Source organism: Polyodon spathula, chromosome 13 (assembly GCF_017654505.1).
Source record: "Polyodon spathula isolate WHYD16114869_AA chromosome 13, ASM1765450v1, whole genome shotgun sequence".
NCBI classification, from domain to species: Eukaryota; Metazoa; Chordata; class Actinopteri; order Acipenseriformes; family Polyodontidae; genus Polyodon; species Polyodon spathula.
In genome coordinates, this window is record NC_054546.1 from 34,628,330 (window position 1) to 34,649,416 (window position 21,087).

Sequence of the window (21,087 nt, forward strand, 5' to 3'; positions counted from 1 at the left end):
CCTTATCTGGAGCGCTGAGTCTCATTATTACAGTGTTTTTTTTTTTTTTTTTTTTTTTTTTTTAATTTAACGATAGCTCTTTTTTTGTTTATTACCCACCTTCAACTCCCTTATCAGTTTCCTTCATTACACTTTATTATTAGTTCTTAACATTGGATCATCTTGAAAAGTAATACACTGAAGCAGTGCACTTCTCTTTTCCATGTTATTCACACTTCTCTGTGTGTTGTCCCTTAAAGACTATGCATCTTACTACCATTCACCACTTCAGCTTTGTATCCCAGCTTTCCTGCCTATTGTGGGCATGACTGGTATATCTAGGATACAAAGTCACAGTTCTGACTGCATTGTTTATTGTAGAGAAACTACCAATGATGACCAGTAACATAATGAGGTATGAATATTAATTAGGTTAAAAAAAGGAATCAGCAATTTATAGATACATTATTGATTAATGTTATGTACAGTATTAAATATGCATAGAGAACCTGCACATTTTCCTTCAGAAAACACAAGTCTGTATCAAGCACCAGTCAGGACGATTGTTCTTTGGACTGCTCCCCTGCAAACCTTTCTTATTAGACTGCTGCGGACAATTTACCTTGCTGGAATTGAAAGTGTGAAAAGAGACTAGGACAGAAAGAAATAAAGGCAACACTGAAGCCACAGTGATAAATACAATGCAAAAGCCTATATTTTGGGGACAAAATACAGTCACACTTTGGGTCTTTGCAATATGTACCTGATACCAAGGATTCAACATCATGATAAACAAACTGCAAACAGAGACTTAAGACATAACAACAATCAAGTAACTAAATTAAATTTCCAGTTTCTTTATCTACATTGTTTTTCCTTGTCTTACCATACCTTGTCTTACCAAAATAAATCTATAGCATAACCAATCATTTATAATAACAATACATTGGAATAATTGCAACTCGGTTAGCAGAATAATTTGTTGTAGGATACACACTTTGGCAAATGCCTTGACAGCAATGCATTAAATTTGTAAAACCCTGTTTAGCACCATTTTATTAACCAATTTTATAAGAAACACTAATGGCAAACAGACAGTTTGGGATACAAAGACAGATCTTTGCGATATACTTCTTTTGATTGACAGTGAACAAATAAAAAGACAGTTGATCTATGTTTATGTCTTCCCCCTCTTGCATTTCATGCTCATTACATTAGTAACACTTCCAGTGTCTCTTACAAAACAAGTTTATAAAATATGGGAAAACTTGGAATAGGAACAAGCTTGTCATCACTAATAACAACAAAAAAACCCCACTGTTTCTTATAACCCCCCCACCCCTACTCAGCCCTTTCCCACACAACCACAAGCTTTACCAGAATTCTAACAGTCAGGCTCCAATATAATAGACTAATTGAATAAGACAGTGCTTACATTTATTAGTGTTCTAGCAAATGGAGAAAGCCTTCTTAAGACAGGATAGATACCAACTCAAACCATAGTCACTCCAAAGGTACTAAAACAGTACAGTATCAAAGAGCTTTAGACCATTTAAAAATCCTGGTTTGTCATTACAATCTGCATTGACTTTTATGGAGGCACAACAGTAGGGGAGGCAAGACAGACAAGTATTCTGCCACTGTATTGGAAACTTAATGAGTAAGTAGCAGGTTTTGGAAAAATATAGCATTATACATCCTTATTTGCTGCAACTGTTTAAATAACGTACCTGTCATTTTTCCTTTCATTGTTAACACCCTGACAACTTTTTACACTCCTAACTTTAAAGTCTGTTTCAAAGCTCTTTTCAAAATGGCTGCTCTAGTGCACTGGGGTTTGAGATCTGTCCTCTAAATCGCTGCAGGAAGAGCGATTAAAAAAACAAAAAAAAGTGCTCTAGTGTTTCTGTTCCGTACCACATCATGGATCGTTATTGCTGTGTTATCTGTTTGACTATGTGGGAAATAATGCTTAGAGTATCAGTGCACTAGAGCTGCCATTTTGAAAAAAAAGCTTTGAAAACAGACTTGAAAGTTTGAAGAGAGTCTTTTTACACTTTTAACCAATGCCAGGATGTTAACAATGTAAAGTTGTAGGCATCTGTTTAGATTCACATATGCTGCCGCCATTAGGGCAGGATGGATTTAGAGAACCAACAATGGTGTTTAAAGCAATACAACAAATGTACATTCATTTATTTGCTTATATAAAAAAAAATACTGCAACATGAAATAAACCAGGATATTTTGTACATGGACTTTACAATTCCAAGTGATAATGTACTGTGGCCTTTTTTTGAGGGGGTGGGTTAGGCATCCCTCAATCTAACAGGATAAAGTAATGACTGCATTCTAGCTATGTCTATATAGCTTTTGTTTAGCCTTAATTGCAGTATCGCAACAATGTTTACTTATGTCCTAAGTACACTTGCCAATCTGCCCAGTTGCACTAATTGAAATGGTAATAGAACAAGCAGGTTGCATTATGCTTTTCCACATAAGTCCAAACAATGCCTAATTACAACCAATGATCTTTTTACAATAAGTAAAGATCAGTCACACTTTCTTTGTCATTTTTTGCTGCTGCCTCAATCATTTTGAAATTATTATTTTTATATTTTGTTTAATTTCTGCAAGCAGCTTTGGATAAAAGCACCTGCTAAATAATAATACTCACGATCTAATCTGCCTGATAACGAGAATACTAGTGCAAGTGAAATGCCATTTTGGAGCAACTGGGAGCCAAGACTATAGTGCCTTTTAACCATGGTATAATGGTCTGACTTATAATATGGTAGCTCTGTTCTTTAATTCTGCTCCTTTTACTACTAAAGTTATAAATACAGAAGAAACTACATCATGTAATAAATCAATAGAGGAGGAATACTTAAGAGTTCAGCTGAATTCACTACAATGAAACCTTTAAGAAATTAACCTGAAAACATTTGCTATCTGGCTTAATGGGTAACCAAATCTTAATACAGTATTCCGCACACAAAACTAGTGATAGCGCAGCAATAGGATTTACACACACACACACACATACACAGGGTGATTATAAAGTAAGTTTTCCACATGAATGCACCACATCATTGATGTGGTAAACTTACTTTCTAATCACCCTGTATATCTCAAATATGGTGACCAAAATAAAAATAAAAAGCGATAGATTAATTAAAAACATAAATGGTACACTTAACAAATTCTCTAAGTATACCAAACCTGACAGGTGTCCATTTTCTATTACACAGCAGTAGCAATGCAGGGATGACGAGCATGCACACTACAGTATAGTCTACGGGAATTGCATGATTGTGCAGCATTTGCTTTAAAATAAAGAGATACATGAATAAAGTACGCAATTATCCACTGGTTATTTTCATTCGTTCCCTTTGCTTGTAGATTTTTATGGTCAGTCATTAGAAAACAGGAATAGGTTGTGCTCTGAAGGGAGGTCTTGTTCAGGTAATACAAAGTATATGGTTCTTCCTGTACAATTCCATCACTGCACTTGAAATCAAAATTCTGTGACCAGCAATATCTTTCTGAGAAAGCCTCTAAAGTGGATAACTGTTCTGTGTTAGGAAACCATTTTAAAAGGTTATCCTATTGTATGCAAATATTCCAGTACCCAAATTATTTACATGGTTTAATAAAAAATGCTTAGCCAGTTTGCAGATATGCCTGAAAAATATGTGCCATACATGTGGTAGGCGACACAGACAGCGGCTCTTCTGAAGCATGGTACCAAATTTCATTGCTCTTTGGCACTCTCTCATCTGCTGACTATCTAAATCACTTTGCATTAAGGACAGGGCTCTGTGCAGTAGCTCTTCTGCTTGACATCATCCAAACAGAAGGAGCCTGCATTAAGCCTCTATACTTCGAGGACAGCATAAAGATGCAATATCTCAAATTTCATCTGGTTTATAAATTAAGCTTGTGTCCAATACACATTTTCACAACAAATTATGTCTAATTTGCAAAGCCATATTAAACACATATATCATCAGGATATTGTTTTTAGTATATATATAATTTCCTTTTTTTGTCTCAGCTGTTGGATGATGATTATAATACGAAGTATCTTTGAAAATGGCTGGAAATACTGAAATCAGACACCCAGGCTAAGCCAATACACTACCCTGGGATTAATTCATTTTGACTCAAAAGCAGAATTAAACCTGGTAAACAATTGGACGCCTAAGCCTGGAAGACTGATGTTTAATATACACAACATGAGTGATTACAGAATAAAAAGAAAACATAGCTATAATTAAAGTAATCTTAGTATGTCCATTCATAAAATGTGGATCTAATTAAACATTACTTCCTGTAATCTAATAAAACTAGAACTACATCCTTTAAAGCCTCAAACACAATAAAATAAAATAATAGTGAAACTTCTTGAGTGAGATCTTTCGGGGGTTTTAAAGTATATGGTGGTTTCCTAACTAGCTCTTTACACAGACATTGACCTACAACTGGCCTGAGAACTGTTCATGAGCGAGTGAGCAGCAATGATCCAGGATAATCCAGCACATCAGACCAGTGCCTTTGGCAAACCAGCATCTTTTTCTGTAGCAGGTGCTTGCAGCCATTGCTGACCATAACCAGGGTGACTGTCATCTTTTAAGACTAGCACCCTAGTGTTCATTACTGACCATTTAATAAAAGTCTCTTCTAGGCATTGGTTGTGTTTCCTTTTAGGGTAGATGTTTTAAAAGTTTTCATTTAAAAGTAAAAACAGCAATCAAAACACCTGCCAAAAAAAGACAGCAATTCAGGAAATCTCATGGAGATCCTGGTCATCAGTATTAAAACTCAAGTCTTGCTGATGACAAGCAACAACTAACTAGTCCCAGCTTAAAATACAGATGCAGTCCATAGTAATATCTTGTTACATATAGGAGACTGACTGTCTTCAAAATGTGTATTTGTACTGTACATGTATAACCACACACATACAGGACATTGGTATAGAACAGTGTGATACGGGGCTCAGACAGAGAACTCGGTTCCCCCTTTTCTTGTCCTGGAATGCAGGTGTCGTAGTCGCAGGCCAGCGAAGGGGTTGATCCAGAGCAGGGAGGGCTGGCCCCCGAACACCGTTCTCATGCCCTCCCAGCGCACCCGCCGCTCCCAGGTGGGCTTCTCGTTCTTCAGCCGTTCGATTTCCTGAAAAGCAAACAAGCCACCTATTAAAACAACACAAATTACACTGATAGTGCTTTCATTCATTACCAAATACCTTCTGCTTGAGTATTTCTACAGTGGGGCTTGTACGTACTGACATCCTGTGGTTTCAGAGAATCAATCATTTAGCTGTTATTAGAAGGTACTATTACTAGTAAATTAAATATTCTTTCCTCCTTCAGGAGTGAAAAATGATTTACTGCTAGCAATGGAAAGTTGCAACGGCTGAGACACTGAAACAGTAATGGACGAGGATTTAATTGTTACGTTTGATGTGAGGAAAAATCATTTTCCTAGCCATGCACCCTGTGTAAGGAGGGTTATTACATTTATTTTAACATACCAATAGTATATTTATTAAAGAAAGATAAAGTGGGACTCAATGCGGTGTAGGTTAGGAACACATTCTTTTTAGAATAATATTAGGTATCACCATGACCTACATCTGACTTCTGCATAAACTCATCCAGAAGCTTGGATGAAGTCTGGGGAATATTGTTTGCCACTCTTCTCAAGCATCGCTTGACCGGATTCAGAACTGGAGACATTCTGGGCTCTGGACCAAAAGTCTTGATAGATCAACCCCAGTGTTGAAACATTTATTGAAAAATCAACATTTATTGCATGATTTCAATAGATTGCACCAATACATTTGGGCACCACTGTAGAGGACAAGTGATTAAAATGACATTTTTAAGTTGGTTAACTATTCTTGGACAAATAATTGATGTTAAGAGAAATTCTACATTATTATGAAGGCAGGTTAAGCATACTGCCTTTTGAAAAGTTGCTTGAACTGCTAAAGCATTTGTAACTTTGCTGTGGATTTGTAATCCATCCAAAGGCATCTCGTCTCGCCTTCGCAACTTATGTTTTCTTAATAATAAAACACTGAGAGCTTAGTAGGGTTATAACATGAGGAATTATTCTTGTGTAATTCAAGTATCCTTGCCACCAATGGCACGTACAATAGGAACTACTGTGAGCCAATACGAAACACTAGGTAGTGCTAAAATGCACAGTAGCAATTAGGAAAACAGCTCTTTGTCACGACTGAGCAAAGCCACTGTCATACAGGTCTTGTTCCAGCAATATCTAAAATGAGATATTTGCATTTGCACTACCATAGCCTATCAAGCCATAAAGCATGAATAAATAGGTATCTATGAGCTATATGGTCTGAAAAACTTCAAGAATGTATGACAAAGAACACCATTACCAAGTTTAAATCACAATTCAGTGACCTGGTATTAATTAAAATGCAAGAGTGACATGTACATGTATGTGACAGTGTGTTCATTATATCCTCAAGTGGGACAATAACAAAAAAATTTGTTTTTTTTCTTTCAACTTTCATTTATCGTGCCCCTCCGCTGTCAAGCATTAGGAAATAAACTTACACAACTACTGTATAGATACGGAAGTCACTTTAACAACAGCATAAACATATTTCACCTGTTCACAGAATTCCATTTTACTTGTGGCATTTATAGTGCATTTGCAATCATTCTGTGTGCTTCTGGATTATGTTGCTTCAATAATGAGTAAAAGTATTATCCCTTTCCTCTCTATCTGTCTTAACCGGGCTCTGAGCTTGCCTGGCCAATCAAGACTGCCTGGCTTTCAGCAATCTTCCATTTCTTATTAAAAAGACATTTGAAGCTTACTGTTTAAAGCTTTGTGGGATTCACATGAATCATTTTGGGTTGAACTATTTTTTTTGTTGTTTTAAAAGATTATCTTTATAAAAAATATGTTTAGTAAAAACATTAATACTGTTTTTAAGACAATAAAAATGTTTTATTGTTAGTTTAACAACTCATGAAAGCACGCGCCAAAACGGATGCTTACTTGCTTCTTCCAAGTTTTAACTTTTAATCCAGGACAATGTTTGAGGTTATGGAACAGTTGTTATTCTTCCTATTCCATCTAAGACCTGACCTCCACACGCTTTCCACACGACATTGCTCTACTCCAATAAAAAGGACAGCGGTCGACTAAATCCATTTATAAAACTGCATGATAACAAGAGCACTCAATCCACTGGGAACTACAAATGCATTACAGCATCCTTCTATTGCCTCTGTTTTAGCGCTACAAAGCAATCCCAATCGAATTTCCAATGGGTTTTTATAGACAACATGAATTGTATATACACTTTGACTATGCTCTCTACAAGGCAATGTTTTAATGCTACTGCACTCTGTCAGTCTCTGTTCTATACTGTATACTCCAATTACGTCTCATTTTAACATTGTCTTAGAATACATTTGTTTGTTCTTGCAGTACATCTGATCAATAAACAATGCACCCTCTCACTCTGTATGAATAAGGCTGGTTTTTTTTTTCTTTTTAAGAGATGATGTTAGTGCATGTGCCCTAGTCTGCACTGGGGACTACAGTCCTTTATTATGAGATTAGGTGCAGCAGGGACAGTGGAAGCTTTCCAATACTGCCCCAGCAATGAACTGTACCAGGAGAGAATGTTGGGGTTTATATATTTAGTGCTCATGAAAGGAGAGGGACAATGGGTCCTATTTTCCTTTGTGCACGAATTACTGGTTTAGTTATCTCATTTACTCTTAAATTACATGTATTTTTCATATTGCATGTTTCTTAAGCTGAGGGAGCTATTTTAAACTAGTCGGGACAGTGCTATCAGATGCCAGGACAGTAAATTGAGCTGAATTATGTGGTAATTTTGCAATATACACATTACAGATATGAATTGCCATTAACAAAATAAATAAGAAAGTTAAATATTATTTAAAACTATGCTCATCTTTATATTAAATCATCACAATCATTTTCCTAAGTGTAGAAGTACAACTACATAAGACATTTTTATTGAAATAATTTAAAATATATGAACTAATATATTTTATAAGCCTACTGACAAAACCTATAAGTGTTAATCATTAAATAATTATTATCAGGGGTTTTCAAATATCGTTATGTGATTATTTGTGTCTGAAGAGGATTGAACCCTGCTTCCTCACTACAGCAGGTATCAACATGTGATTTGGTTGGAAATATGATAGCCTAATGGTGTGGTTCCCCATACAGGTAAAACTATATATATTGACTTGTTTAAGAAAGATATTACCTTAAAAGCCCATGCTGAAAACATCATCTCTGCAGGTGTTACATGCACAATGTTACCATTATAAGCAGGCAATCTCTCTTTATGAACCATCGCAGAGCCAGATGATGCCACACAGAACCCTGCTGCACATAGCAGTTGAAATGTTTGGTTCACATAGAGACATTGTGGACATTGGATTTCAATAGGGAAGGCAGCGTGTGTCTTTACAGCTGAAATTAGCTTTGGGTAATTTAAACAAACTGTGAACAAGGTCTCGCTGCTGATAAAGCAAGCACACACTAAATCATTCAACAGTAAACTGCTTTGAATGTAATTTTAATTGATTCCCCATCTGCTCTCTATATAAGGGTAGTAAAAAGCCATGCAACATACCAATAATGATGTCTTTTTCCTTTTTTAGGCAACAGATCGTGTTCAACATTCATTTCAGGCACACTTAAAACGCGTTTGCGAGAACAGACACCCATCAGAGAATTTGGTATGATAGATGTAACAATCCCTGTGTGTTGTACAACTTATTGGTCCCCCTGTGTTGAATGGAATAAGGAAATCTGTCAATACAAGACACTTGGGATTGTCCAAGCAGGTTCAATGACAGCTCAGGGTCAGGGAAAAACAGATCTGATGACAAAAGGGAGCTCAATACTGGAGCAACAGAACCCAGAACTGCTCAGAATGATTGCAAACATGGGAATGAAAACACTATAACTTGAAATTACATGTGAAGCTATTTAACTAGCAGGAGTTATTCACAAAACTTTGTAAAACTTTGCAAAACTTTTTTAAAGGCCGAAATAATTCCTCTTACCTTCATTACAAACACTGAGAGAAGTCAGCCAAGCAGGAGATAGGGTTTAGCTAATAGGACTCAAAGTAATAAACCAAGGAATTATATTGTAGTGTAAAACAGTGGGACAATGCGGCTTTAAAGATACAGGGAGCTGACACGATGGAAATACCGTTTCGTCATTGCAGATGGAGTGGATTTGAGTTCCGAACATCACAGCTGTGAAGGTGAGAAAGAGCAGCGCCTCCAGACACAGGAAGATCAGCAGGATCACAGCTGCAGGGGGGGAGAAGTCGCTGCATTCTAGAGGCAAACCAAACGGAGGGACAGCCATTGTATTAATACGGGTACGACTACAGTCAAAGACCTTCCAGCAGCGTATTCTGTATACAATAAAGAAATGCTACACAAAATCATTCATAAATCAGGGTTACAAACTCTCTTTCCAAGCTCCATTTTAGTTTGAAGGCATAAACAAACTGTGCACCTCCATATTCTTATGGTCAAGACCTACCCAAGTCCCTGACTGAAAGATGCTGCCCTAACCTTAAAGGGCTTATAGCTAAAAAGGCAGCCTTGAAATTCTTTTGTCATTTCACATGGAGAGAGACATTGTCCTTGTCCCGTTAACGTATTATTTCCTGACATCAACCAACCAGCTGTTTTCACCAATGACTGACATGCTTTGACCTGAAAATACAGCTGAAATGAAACTCTAATAGTCAACCTGATATTACATAACTTAGAACTTTCTTTATCCTAGTATAGTAGCAGGTATACCTGTTTTAATGAGAATACATGTTATAACATGCGGTACTCCCAAAAACACACATTTAAGACCTACATAGTGAATGGAAATGCACTATTAATGGAATAGAGTATGTACTATTAATGGAATATCTACATCTACACAGAAACAACGAGGCTGAATACAAAGTTTCACTTGCCAAGATGACTCAAACCGGTTGTCTGACAATTCAAGCAAATATACAGTGGACTGTTTTTAAGACATGTGATCAGGAATCACTATAAACCTCTGTCTGAAAGCACCACACCACAACTATTTGTACTCAGCCAGCAATATCGGGTTGGTTGATAACTTTAAAAATCGGTGTCCTTTTAAAGCAATTCAAGAGGCATATCAATGCGGCTGAGATTTTAAAGCCTGAACAACATCTCTACAAAAACCCTGCTTGTAAAAGTGCCACCGAACCCTCTGCCACCAAGAATCTCTGGAGCTGACCAGGTCAGATACTCACCAGTCCATTGGTCTTTGACACAGGTGAAAAATTGAAAGCCGGCTAAGATGAGGGCATGAGCAGAGATGATTGATATATACATCTGCAGAGAGAAAACACAAAACCAGAGACATCAGGGATTTGCGTTTCCTCCACGAGAAACAACAATATAATAGTACTAATAAAAACCAACAGCTTTTGATCTGCCCATCAATGGCAAAGCCTACATTTCAATAATGAGATATTGTGAGTAAAACAAATGCATCTCAATGAATAAACACAATTACTGCATCACGAGCAAACTGATAAAGACTTTTTTTTTTTTTTTTTTTTTGGAAGTCTAAACGAGGTAGAACAAGATCAAATTGAACAGTTTCCTTTGAAATATAATAGCAGGATATTAGAATGAACCCACCTGGATATTGTTGTATTAAAGATTGAAACTAGTTCATTTTAAATACAGGGTTATATACAATCATTTTGAAGACACTGAAAAATACTTCTAGTCAAAACATTTGTCATTGATTTGAAGTATTTCTAAATTCTGCACTGTTGGGCGTTTAATAGTTCTGAATATTACTAAGAAATACTAATATGAATAAGCTAAGAAATACTTACTGTGAAGAGTACGAAGAATTTCTGATTGCTTTCCCCAACGCAGTTGTTTACCCAGGGACAGTGGTGATCCATCTTTCGAATACATCTCTTGCAAATACTGTTGCACAGAAAGCAAATTCCAATAAGTAAAATATATAAATCAACCCATCTCATCTGTTGTCTCATGAACCATTTGGGCTAGGGATGCTTAATATTTTCCTTTCACTATTTAACTCTTTCCAAACTAAGTCAATGTAATGAAAATAATTAGATAACTAATTACATAGTTTAAGTGCCCTATGTCTACATCTATCTATATATTAGATGCAGCAGAGTCCTCCTTGTGTTGAAAGAGTTGTGTGAAATACATTTCCCTTAAACTGAGTTATTTCGCTTTGTCAATACATGAATGGAACGCTTAGAAAATCCAACGACATGTTCTATTTCTAGTTCTATGTTCTATTTCTTCAGCAGGCCCATTTTTTGTAGAGATGTAGGTTTGTTTAGTATTCTGTGTTTAGTGTGTTTAGCAACCAGGTTCAATATGCTCCTGGTGAATCTGCAGGTGAGGGACAGTGAGATTCTTGTTTTTCTTTACCTGCAGTGGTGCGCCCTCTCAGGTTTTATACTGCAGCACTTGGGGCACTTGTAGATCACCTCTCCTGGCTTTAGCTGCAGGCTATCCATGTACTCTTTAGTAGCATTTCCCTTTGGCACAGCTCCCTAGAAGAGAATTAAACAGATAACCAGAGTCTTAAAATGACAACCATGGGCATCTTTTTTCCCCCAGTGTACCAGAGAAGTGTTTTCTCTTAGATTAGAACAGTTTCATTTTTTTTTTATGTCTATTGTTTACCAGGGAAACAAAAAGGTTAAATACAATTTTGCTGCTTCCTGATACCCACCAAAGTAAAGCCTCAAAGCCAGCTCTCATATGGCAACGTGAACATCCCTAATTACCGTAAAATAAGAAATGTGTACCACTCCTTTAACAAAGAGTTAATACTGAACTGGCTTGGTAAGGGTTCATTGCACTCATACCAGTGTATAGCTTGCTTTGCACTAATTGAATATTTTCTAATACCTAAAATCAGAGGTGGTATTTGCCAATTCTATTGCTTAAAACAGTACTGGAATACATAAGAACGAAATTAAATCTGAACTGCTTATAGCATCTTTTACTTAACCAAGTTGCCAATCTGTGTGATGCAATTTCAAGTGTCTGCAAGCACCGTACTCAGAAAAACAGCACCAAGCAGCTACGCAGATTGCACAAGAGCACAGGAAACATGTGCAAACTGCTCTTCCTAATCAGAGTCCACATATTCTTTCATAAAGGAAGCAGTACTTTACATTAGCACATTTATATCAAATCTATTAAAACATTTTGCAGTTGGTTCCTTGTCTCACTGTCATTTTCAAAAGTTGGCATGTCTGGGTATAGGCATTAGGTGCTACTCCGTTAACGGGCGCTTGAAAGTCATCCTTAGCAACAGATATAATTGCCCGTTGAATTTCTATATTGTGCAAAACGCAGCAAGCCGCAAATATTTTGCACATTTTTAGGGCAAAATTGAAATATATCTCCAGATTGGCCTGAATAGCATTTTTAAGTTCTCGAGTTAGAATAGCATTCTAACTCTCCAAACATATTTTCGGGCATAAATACCCTTTCTTTGTCTCTGCCTGTTGGCAGGAATCTTGGCCACAAAAGGGTTAAGAATAGCAATTTCTGCTACCAAAACTCCCTTGTTATTAGTTGCTGGGAGATACAGCATGCATACAGTAAGAGAGACCTGTATGTGTATATGTGTAAATAAATAAAGCAAACAACATGTCAGCTATTTTTAATTATCAGCAAAGCATCATAATGTAAACAAAACTCACTAATTTAGATGTGGGGTAAATTTGATTTCAGGAAACCATTCCTTAATTACACTGACTAAGACATGCTTTAACAGTCCTGCACCAATTTCAAGGTATGAGAAGAAAGCACGCACTTTCCTATACTCTCATACAGTTACTTACAGGGTCTGTCAGCATTGTCCGAAGGTGGGATGTGAGGGCTAGCACTGCCAGGAAGTTGAAAGCGACTCCATTGATCAAGGCGTACCAAAAGTTCTTGGAAGGCAACAGCATGACAAAAGTCACCACAAAGTCTGCGTAGAGGACCAGGAACCAGGTGATGAACGCACAGACCAAGCCACAGCCGTCCCGGATGAACCAGACCCGGTCAGGCAGCTCGCTCTCGGAGGATGGTCCATCAAAGTCCTCCTCGTTGTTGAGAAGGGGGTGGTGCTCCACATCCCGGAGCCGATGACCCGAAGACTGCATCGCCTCTCACTGCTGCCTGCTGAGAATCAACCGCAACTTCAAACACTCATTTGTGAAATTACAATGTTAGACTTTTCAGAAAGTTAGATTACCTACATTAAAGAGCACAGTTCTAACAAATGAGAAAGACTGAACTGAAGCGGTGTCAACCCTAAGCTGGACACTGGTATAGTTAGAAAGAAAGTAAACAAAACCTCAGGGGGTTGTGTAACACTCAGTATTTATTTCCACTATAGAGTCAGGTAGCTGGGGTTGTCAGCAAATTGGGAATTTTAACCTAGTGTAACACCATGTTTGCTATAAAATGAGTTTCTTACACGCTGCACATTTCAGACCTATGAAGAAAAATGAGTCAACTACCATTACTTTAGAGATGCAGTGACCCGTTCAAAAATAATAGTTACATTTCTATGAGCGTTACTGTACATGACCGTACTGAAAATGAGGTCAATGCATGTTTCTTGAAAAAACCCAAAATGTAACCACAGGAACCTGCCCCCGAACTAAAACAGAGCCTGTATGAAATTCATAAGCCCTGCAGCTTCAGCTATTAACATGGTGATGTGTTTAGGATGATGGCTGTGTTTACTTAGACAAAAGGGGCCAGAAAGCTTCAGAGGAAGGAGGCTTGCGACTTGTTAAACAATCCTATACCCCATCCGATGTTAGGCATGGCAGTCAAATAAACTAAAAAGAACAAGCTTTTAAAAATTCATCACAATCTGAAATGGTGACCCATCTACTGAATTGGCTTGGAGTGACCCTTACGTAATGCTAATAAGTCGACTGTACAGTTTCGATTGTTCAATATGCCTGACTGTGCTACCCACTGCAATGCGATATCACTCATTGTGTGCCCTGTAGAAATACAGACTGCAGAAAAAGGTTGGCCCTTGATCAGTTCTGTAGCAGCAATTTAACATAGGCTGCCACTATTAGACACCAAGCCTATGATACCATTTCTCAAAAGAAACTTAGAAAACAATAGCCTGATTATATACAGTAATTAGCCTGATTATATACAGTACTCTAATAAAGAAAACTTGAGTGTTTGAAATGCATTGGGCTAACGCTGGCTATTTTTTGTGCTCAGTAATATAAGCCCTAATCACATTCTGGAAAACACTGTACTTAATGTTTATGTGCTTGTATTGATCTGAATTGCACAGTCAGTATTATGTGGGTAAATGCAAGGATGCATTTTACTAATTTGAAGCTCATTTCAATGCGAATATCAGCATTTTCACAATCAATAGTACCAGTTCTGTGAGAGAGAGAGAGAGAGAGAGAGAGAGAGAGAGAGAGAGAGAGAGACTCTCTACTCTCTACCTCGCGTCTTTCTCTCTCCCCCACCCCACGCTACTCTCCTCCCTCCCCTCCTTCAACAATGCGCACCTCGCCCCCCACCTCATCTCCTCAACTACTCCTTCGCTAACGCCTGCCTCGCCCAATCTCCTTAACTCCCCTAACCTCTCCCTCATCTTCTCCCACTCCTACCCTTCTAGGTCTCACTACTACCTCCCCTCTTAAAACTATCCTCCTCTATCCCTAGCCGTATTGCGCATCTGCTCTTAATAACCTCAATCACTCAAATCCCCCCTCCCTTACCCAACCCCGCTCCTTACCATACCCTACTCTATCCTCCTACTCCTGCTACCACCTCTACCGACAGCCTGCTCCACTAATCCACCCACTGCGCCTCCGTCTCTCCTCTCTCCTACCCTCTGCCCCCATCCCATACAGCCTCTCTAGACAGGCGAGCGACCCTCAGAGAGAGAGAGAGAGAGAGAGATATTTGCTGCTTTACAGTGGATAGAGTTTGATGACAAAAGTGTTAGTTTTACTGATCAATAACAAAGAACAACCTCTTGTCACTTCATTATTTGTACGCTTTTACGGTCTTCAGTAGTACCAGTAGTGGTCTTCCAATTTAGGTAATTATAATATAACCTGTACAATTTAAAAAGTATTTTTCTTGTGCGATTTTTTTTTTTTTTTTTAGCCCTATAGTCAAAACTATCATTTGTTAATGCCTACTGTTATCCCATGTTCAGTAACTGCTATGATATGTACACTTTGTGTTTCTTAAAATGGTCCTATTCCCTTTAAAAGAAGGTTAAAAGCCCTTGCAGAGACATGCTAATCTAGAATTACATTGAAGAGTGAAACCTGTATTGATTTTCTGTAGAAAAAAAAAGACTGTGGCATTCATTTCTGTAACAGCTGCTGCCTGGCTGTGGAGTCTTTACAACAGCTTTTCAGGGTTTCAAACCCAGGCAACAAACAAATGCAAGAAAGGGATTGTTTAGTTTTGCAAAAGCACCACTCATGAGACCTAGTACTGTAACAGCCCCAAATAGATTGACTCAAGATGCTCTCCATTGTGGAGGAAGAGCCAAGAAAGACAAGAGGGAATACAGTCATTTTAATTGTATTACAAGCCATGTCAATATTGGTTCCTATCAAAGAACCCTTATAAGAGTTAACCACTATAAATGTACATGGTAATTTATCAATTTTCCCATCCTTTTGTCCCATGGTAATACTCTGCATTTGCCAATATTTTCCATGTTTTTTTAAATGCATTACTCCACCTCTCAGAAATGTATAATGATTACTTACACTTTACCATACTTTCACTATGCTTTATTACACTTTGATAGGCTTTTTATATGGGAGACTTTTATAAGAGTAGCATCTTGTATATAAACACTGTAATGCAATTATAACCATACAACGAGTCCATTTCCTTACTAGAAATACCAACATTTATTTTTTATTTTTTATTAGCTAACTTAAAAGGTTTGAGTTAAATATCTTGATTTTTATAACAACTTCAGTCAAGAACAGCTACAGAATGACAGCCTGTATCCTAAGTAAACAGAAAGGTAAGTTGTAGGTATTTTGCAGATAGAATAAAGTTTTCAATGGACATTTTACTCATATTTGTGGTTTTATATTATGCTGTTACAAAAATAATCATAAAAAACATGATATTGTTGCCGATATATAGAATAGGTTTTTTTGCGACAGCTCCAATAACTTACCTTTCTACATCAGTGGTATGTCGACATAGTGTATCAGGGCTCTTTATTCTGGCGAGTTCTACAGCACTGGATTCAGAACGGGATCTAGGAGACACAGACAGACTCATTAGGAGATGATGATAGGAGATCTCCTGTCTTATTCATAACTTTAAAAGACTCAATCTGATGATACATGCAGTCTAAAAGAGACTTTGCACTGTAATTAATTTTGTGAAACATTTTATTATAAAATGTCAATGAAAATAAGAAATTGCTCCTGAGAAAAGTGCCAAATTTTCTAGGGTTGCAATTACATTCAACACATTTTGACAGTTTGTAAACTACTGTTGTTTCCCCCCCGCCCCACTGAGAAACAAAGCACACTTCTTAGTTAATCAGCCTCCGTACCTCTACCACATTTTAACATCTGCCACACATGCAAGTCATTTCTCTCGTTCCCATAGATATGCAGATTATCTTACCTTACGCAGCGCAGTGACAGGAGGTATCCAGGCACTCTTCATTTTAAATACTGCTTTGTCAATTATTCGGTACAACATGCAACTAGACCCAAGGCTGCATCTATTCTAACAACTGCTTATTATCAGATGTGTTTATGTTGGAAGTAGTTAGCAATGCTTCTATTAAAAGTGCAGGTCATGTGCAGTGAAGATGCTACACTAGTTCCTCCGGTCTCACTCAGAAGGGCGTGCTATCACCAAGGTGACACTATGCTGCTTTTGGGTTCACAGCAGAGCACTTCCAGCATGCATCTGCCAAATTCTTGTACCAAGGCCAAAACCAACACTCCCCATTGAGCAGTACTCAGTGTTTGTATTACATCTGGAGGAGCTAGTTTGCATTGTGAACCTTGTCGGCTTTTCTTTTGTATTTAGTAACTGACTGCCTTATTTAATTGAGCTTTACAAGTATCTGAATATTTATATGCAATGTCAGTCTCAGGCATATGTGATATCACAAGGACATCACAGATATAAATATAAGCAATATCAGAAGGTGATAAACAATCCAAATTTGAATAAACAAGGCGGCCTGAAGAGTCTTCTATTTGAGAATTTGGATCGTTCATTGCAATAGTCACTATAGAAATCATTATATTACACTGTACCCTCAAAAGGACCTTAACTTGATTAACAACGCAAAAAAAACCAACAGATCGTAATTAATGGTATCCTTTAAAGACTAGGCTTTTTCAGCATGTCATATGTATTGAATTTACATGTCCCAGGTATTTCGAAAATAATGGCTTAGTCTGTAGAAACACCATAGTCTTCAACTTATTATTATGTAAACACATTCAAAATTGCTGCAGGCATCGAACTGCATTTAGACTTGGAACCAACCCTTGCCTCTGGAAAATCGGATACTGTGTCACACCCTTTGATGTAAAACAACAAGTACCATTCCCTGCCAGGGTACTGTATAAAACATACTTCAAAGTGAAAATACTCTGCAGGCCTATTAAGAATGTAGGAACCAGTGCTCAGGTGGGACATGCACTGTGCATTTTCTCCCTCACAGGGCACTTGCTTAAAACATATCTTGGTACCTCTGTATAGATAGTTATTCATATGATTTTAATGACCACACTGTCTCTCTACATGGTACACCAAATTGTTTCACTCTGAATAACAGAATCGTTATCCAGAAGTTCTGCATCATATATCATTTAGAGAACCACTTCACTTGTGGAACACCTCGTTTAATCAAATTACTTTTATATATTTGAAGGCAAAAATGGGAAACAAATACAGTAGTCTCTGCTTATAGGAACACCTCTTAAGAGAACACTTCTGCTAAGAGAACACCCTAGTGGTGAAATAGGTTTTTTCCATTGTAAATGCTCCAGCTAAAAGAATAGGAACTTGGCTTAAAAGAACACCTTTTGGCACCATTAGTGATTCTTTAACAACTGATACAGTACTGTTTTGTAATCTGATAACACATCATTATCATCAGACTTAAATTCATATGGTTTATTCGATCTTTTCAAATGTTACTTGTCATCGCGAGAGTGTCTTGAGGAAAACCGATTGGTTTATTAAACCTTTCCAGAGCCGCTGCATATCATTGCCTCATTTTGAATTCTGATTTCCAAGAATGCACCTCATCGACGCAAATTGCCTTGTAAACAAACGGCGAAATGTGTTGCTGTTTCTTGTGCTACAAAAAGTCGGAAATTGTTCGAGCTCCTGAAAAAAAACCTGAATCACAGAAAAGTCGTCGAGCAATTTGATGTTTTACGTTCTGGCGAGTTGCTTCACCATTCTGTTAAATAATTTTGTGTATGTCTTGAACACTGCTCCTGTACAGGTGTTCATAATTAATCTTCAGCTGCTGCTGCTGCAGTTTTTAATGTGTGAAAAGGGACTGTGTTAGTTTTGTTAGTTTACTAACGTTAATTTGTCTGTTACTTTATTATGATAGTTAATTAACATACACTTGCCTTTTGCATATTCTATTCATTCCATATGTTGATACACGTGTGTCATGACAACTAATACATATTCATTTACTTATTGATTCATAGTGTAGCTAAGGTAATGAATTAGGTTTGATCAACTCTGAGAAAAATCAGCAATCTATCTTGTAAAAATGCACAGAAATACATGTTTTTAAAATATTAAATGTATTCCAATTTTACATACATAAAGCCAGGAATGGATCAAACAGCTATGCAACGGGAGTTTTATTTCCATCACTGCAGACTTATGCACACTCATAGTGTAGCTAAGGTAATGAAAGGTTTACAACTCTGAGAAGGATCAGCCATATCTTGCCCATCTTGCACAGTTTGGTTGTTAGTAGCTAAATGTATCCCAATTTTACATCATCAAAAAGTCTTCATTACGCTTGTTTCCAGTTAATCCATAGTGCCACTATGTCACTACTCGTGAAACACTGTACTTGTAAATCAGCCATCTGTCAACATACCGCAATTCATCAGCCATCTATCAAAGTATTTGATAGATTTGCGGTTTGTAAAAGTCAAGAATATGTTTAACCTGTCCTTACAACTCCAACACACCAAAAAGAAACAACAATGTAAGAAGTTATCAAAAAAATATATATTAATTTTATTGTTTCCCCGTTCTCGCTGGGTTTAGCAGCTCTCACAAATAAACTGTAATTTTATATATATGTCGTGCATCGCAATTATATTATATATATATATATATATATATATATATATATATATATATATATATATATATATAGTTCAAGTTTAGCAAATGATTCCATTAGCTCTGCTTTGCGTACTTAGACCTTTAGATTACAAAGCAAATCAAATATTCAAATATTAAACAGAACACACCCTTTCGGCAAATCCAAACGCATTTGGCCAATGAGAAGAATCTTTAGGAATAGCTAATAACAGTCAGATCACAGTATAGTAAGAGTACGCCTCCTCTTTAAAATGTCACGATCAGTTTCAATTATCTTTCCTATACTGTAGCTACCGATCCACTCTTTACTAAAACAGCACGCAACAGTTACATTTTAATTTGGTCGATTTAAAAAAAAAAAAAGGAAAAAATGTGTTTGTTATATATATATATATATATATATATATATATATATATATATATATATATATATATATATATAAACAACAGTCAGCGTTTTGCATCGACAAATCATATTTCAAAAGGCACTGAGCTAAGAGTAAACCTCAGTCATGCAACCGCACACTGATTTGAGTTCAGTACGTAGTAATAACGCGTGTTCAAATACATACAGTGAGCAGTGTGTAGTATTAAAACACTGCAATCTAAACGAATAACACTGCAATGACATGTGCACATTCACCATAAATATTACACCACAACTAACATAAGACCACATTTAAATTGAACAGAGTATCTCACTCACCGTATAATGCTGGTTTCAATCGTTTTCTTATTTCAGTTGTTTAAAATTGAAACACGATTTGATTCGTTCTGTTGTAATTTCTCCCATTGTAACCCTACTCGCACAATAATACATCCACTACCACTTCCGGAGTTCTCTTCGACTGTCCCCGGAATTAATCGGTAATTCAACAGTCGTGTTAACCTGGAAGTATGGAAACACTCAGGTTATTATCCTGGAAAAATAAAATGCACCACGGGTCATTATGTATCCAGTCCGTGTCAATACAAACGGTGCAGTTTAGAGAACATTAAATATCGATACTTTTCATGTAAATAAATAAATAAATAGTATTAAGTATAGGCTACATTGCTAACACATTTGAGCTGTCGTCAGAAGTAACAGAATCCTTGGTGTCTACAACATTCGTCCACTGCTTATCTTTCCACGTTTTCTACAGCATTACTATACCGTGGAAAAGCACTTGAAATTATGTACAATTAAATAATAATAATTAAAAAACAAAAACATGAATAACCACGGTGAAGTAAATGTATGCTATCAGGAATGGACTGTTCACGTGGTCGCTACAGCCCCAGGTGGAAAACAGAAATTCCAAAAGTTGTTTGTGTAATACTGACAGCATTAACAAGAAATGCACAATGAACATACACGTCACACAGAATCTTTTTTTTTTTTTTTTTTTTTTTTTAAATGCAAAAACTAAAATGTAAAACTGTATATGAACAGTTGAAAAATCAGTGGTGGGTCGTGTGTATAGAAAAAAAGTGTGGAGAACATTTGAAATAGCAGTCATAGTGCTTGTTAAATACGATTTTATTTACTGTAAATATGCAGAGGGAACGCATTACTGTCACACTCGTGAAAGAGTAAGATTGCCCTTTTCTTGTAACGCGTCACCACTTGCTTCAAATCTTCAAGTGCACATGC

At 36.9% G+C, this 21,087-nt stretch overlaps 1 protein-coding gene across 2 annotated transcripts; it reads right to left on the reverse strand.

The window, feature by feature from the left end:
• Positions 1-4,187: 4,187 nt before the first annotated feature.
• Positions 4,188-21,034, reverse strand: LOC121326034 (palmitoyltransferase ZDHHC7-like). 2 transcript variants are annotated; one of them, XM_041269180.1, is made up of 8 exons: positions 20,158-21,034; positions 16,285-16,368; positions 12,932-13,253; positions 11,502-11,626; positions 10,925-11,021; positions 10,328-10,409; positions 9,241-9,371; positions 4,188-5,157 (listed from the first exon to the last, which is right to left on the reverse strand). In XM_041269180.1, exons 3-8 carry the CDS (start codon positions 13,235-13,237, stop codon positions 4,981-4,983), a joined length of 918 nt encoding a protein of 305 aa, XP_041125114.1. In that variant the 5' UTR covers positions 13,238-13,253; positions 16,285-16,368; positions 20,158-21,034; the 3' UTR covers positions 4,188-4,980. The 2 variants fall into 2 exon arrangements, with proteins under 2 accessions (XP_041125114.1, XP_041125113.1); XM_041269179.1 differs by having other exon boundaries at positions 12,932-13,256.
• Positions 21,035-21,087: the final 53 nt, after the last annotated feature.

Bases quoted from the DNA above. Each gene is read 5' to 3' on its own strand.
- LOC121326034 (XM_041269180.1), bottom strand. From the start codon at position 13,237: ATGCAGTCTTCGGGTCATCGGCTCCGGGATGTGGAGCACCACCCCCTT. The intron at 11,627-12,931 runs GTAAGTAACTGT...ATTCTCTTCTAG, and splicing joins GGACAATGCTGACAGACCCT to GGAGCTGTGCCAAAGGGAAA. The intron at 11,022-11,501 runs GTAAAGAAAAAC...TCTGTGCAACAG, and splicing joins GAGAGGGCGCACCACTGCAG to TATTTGCAAGAGATGTATTC.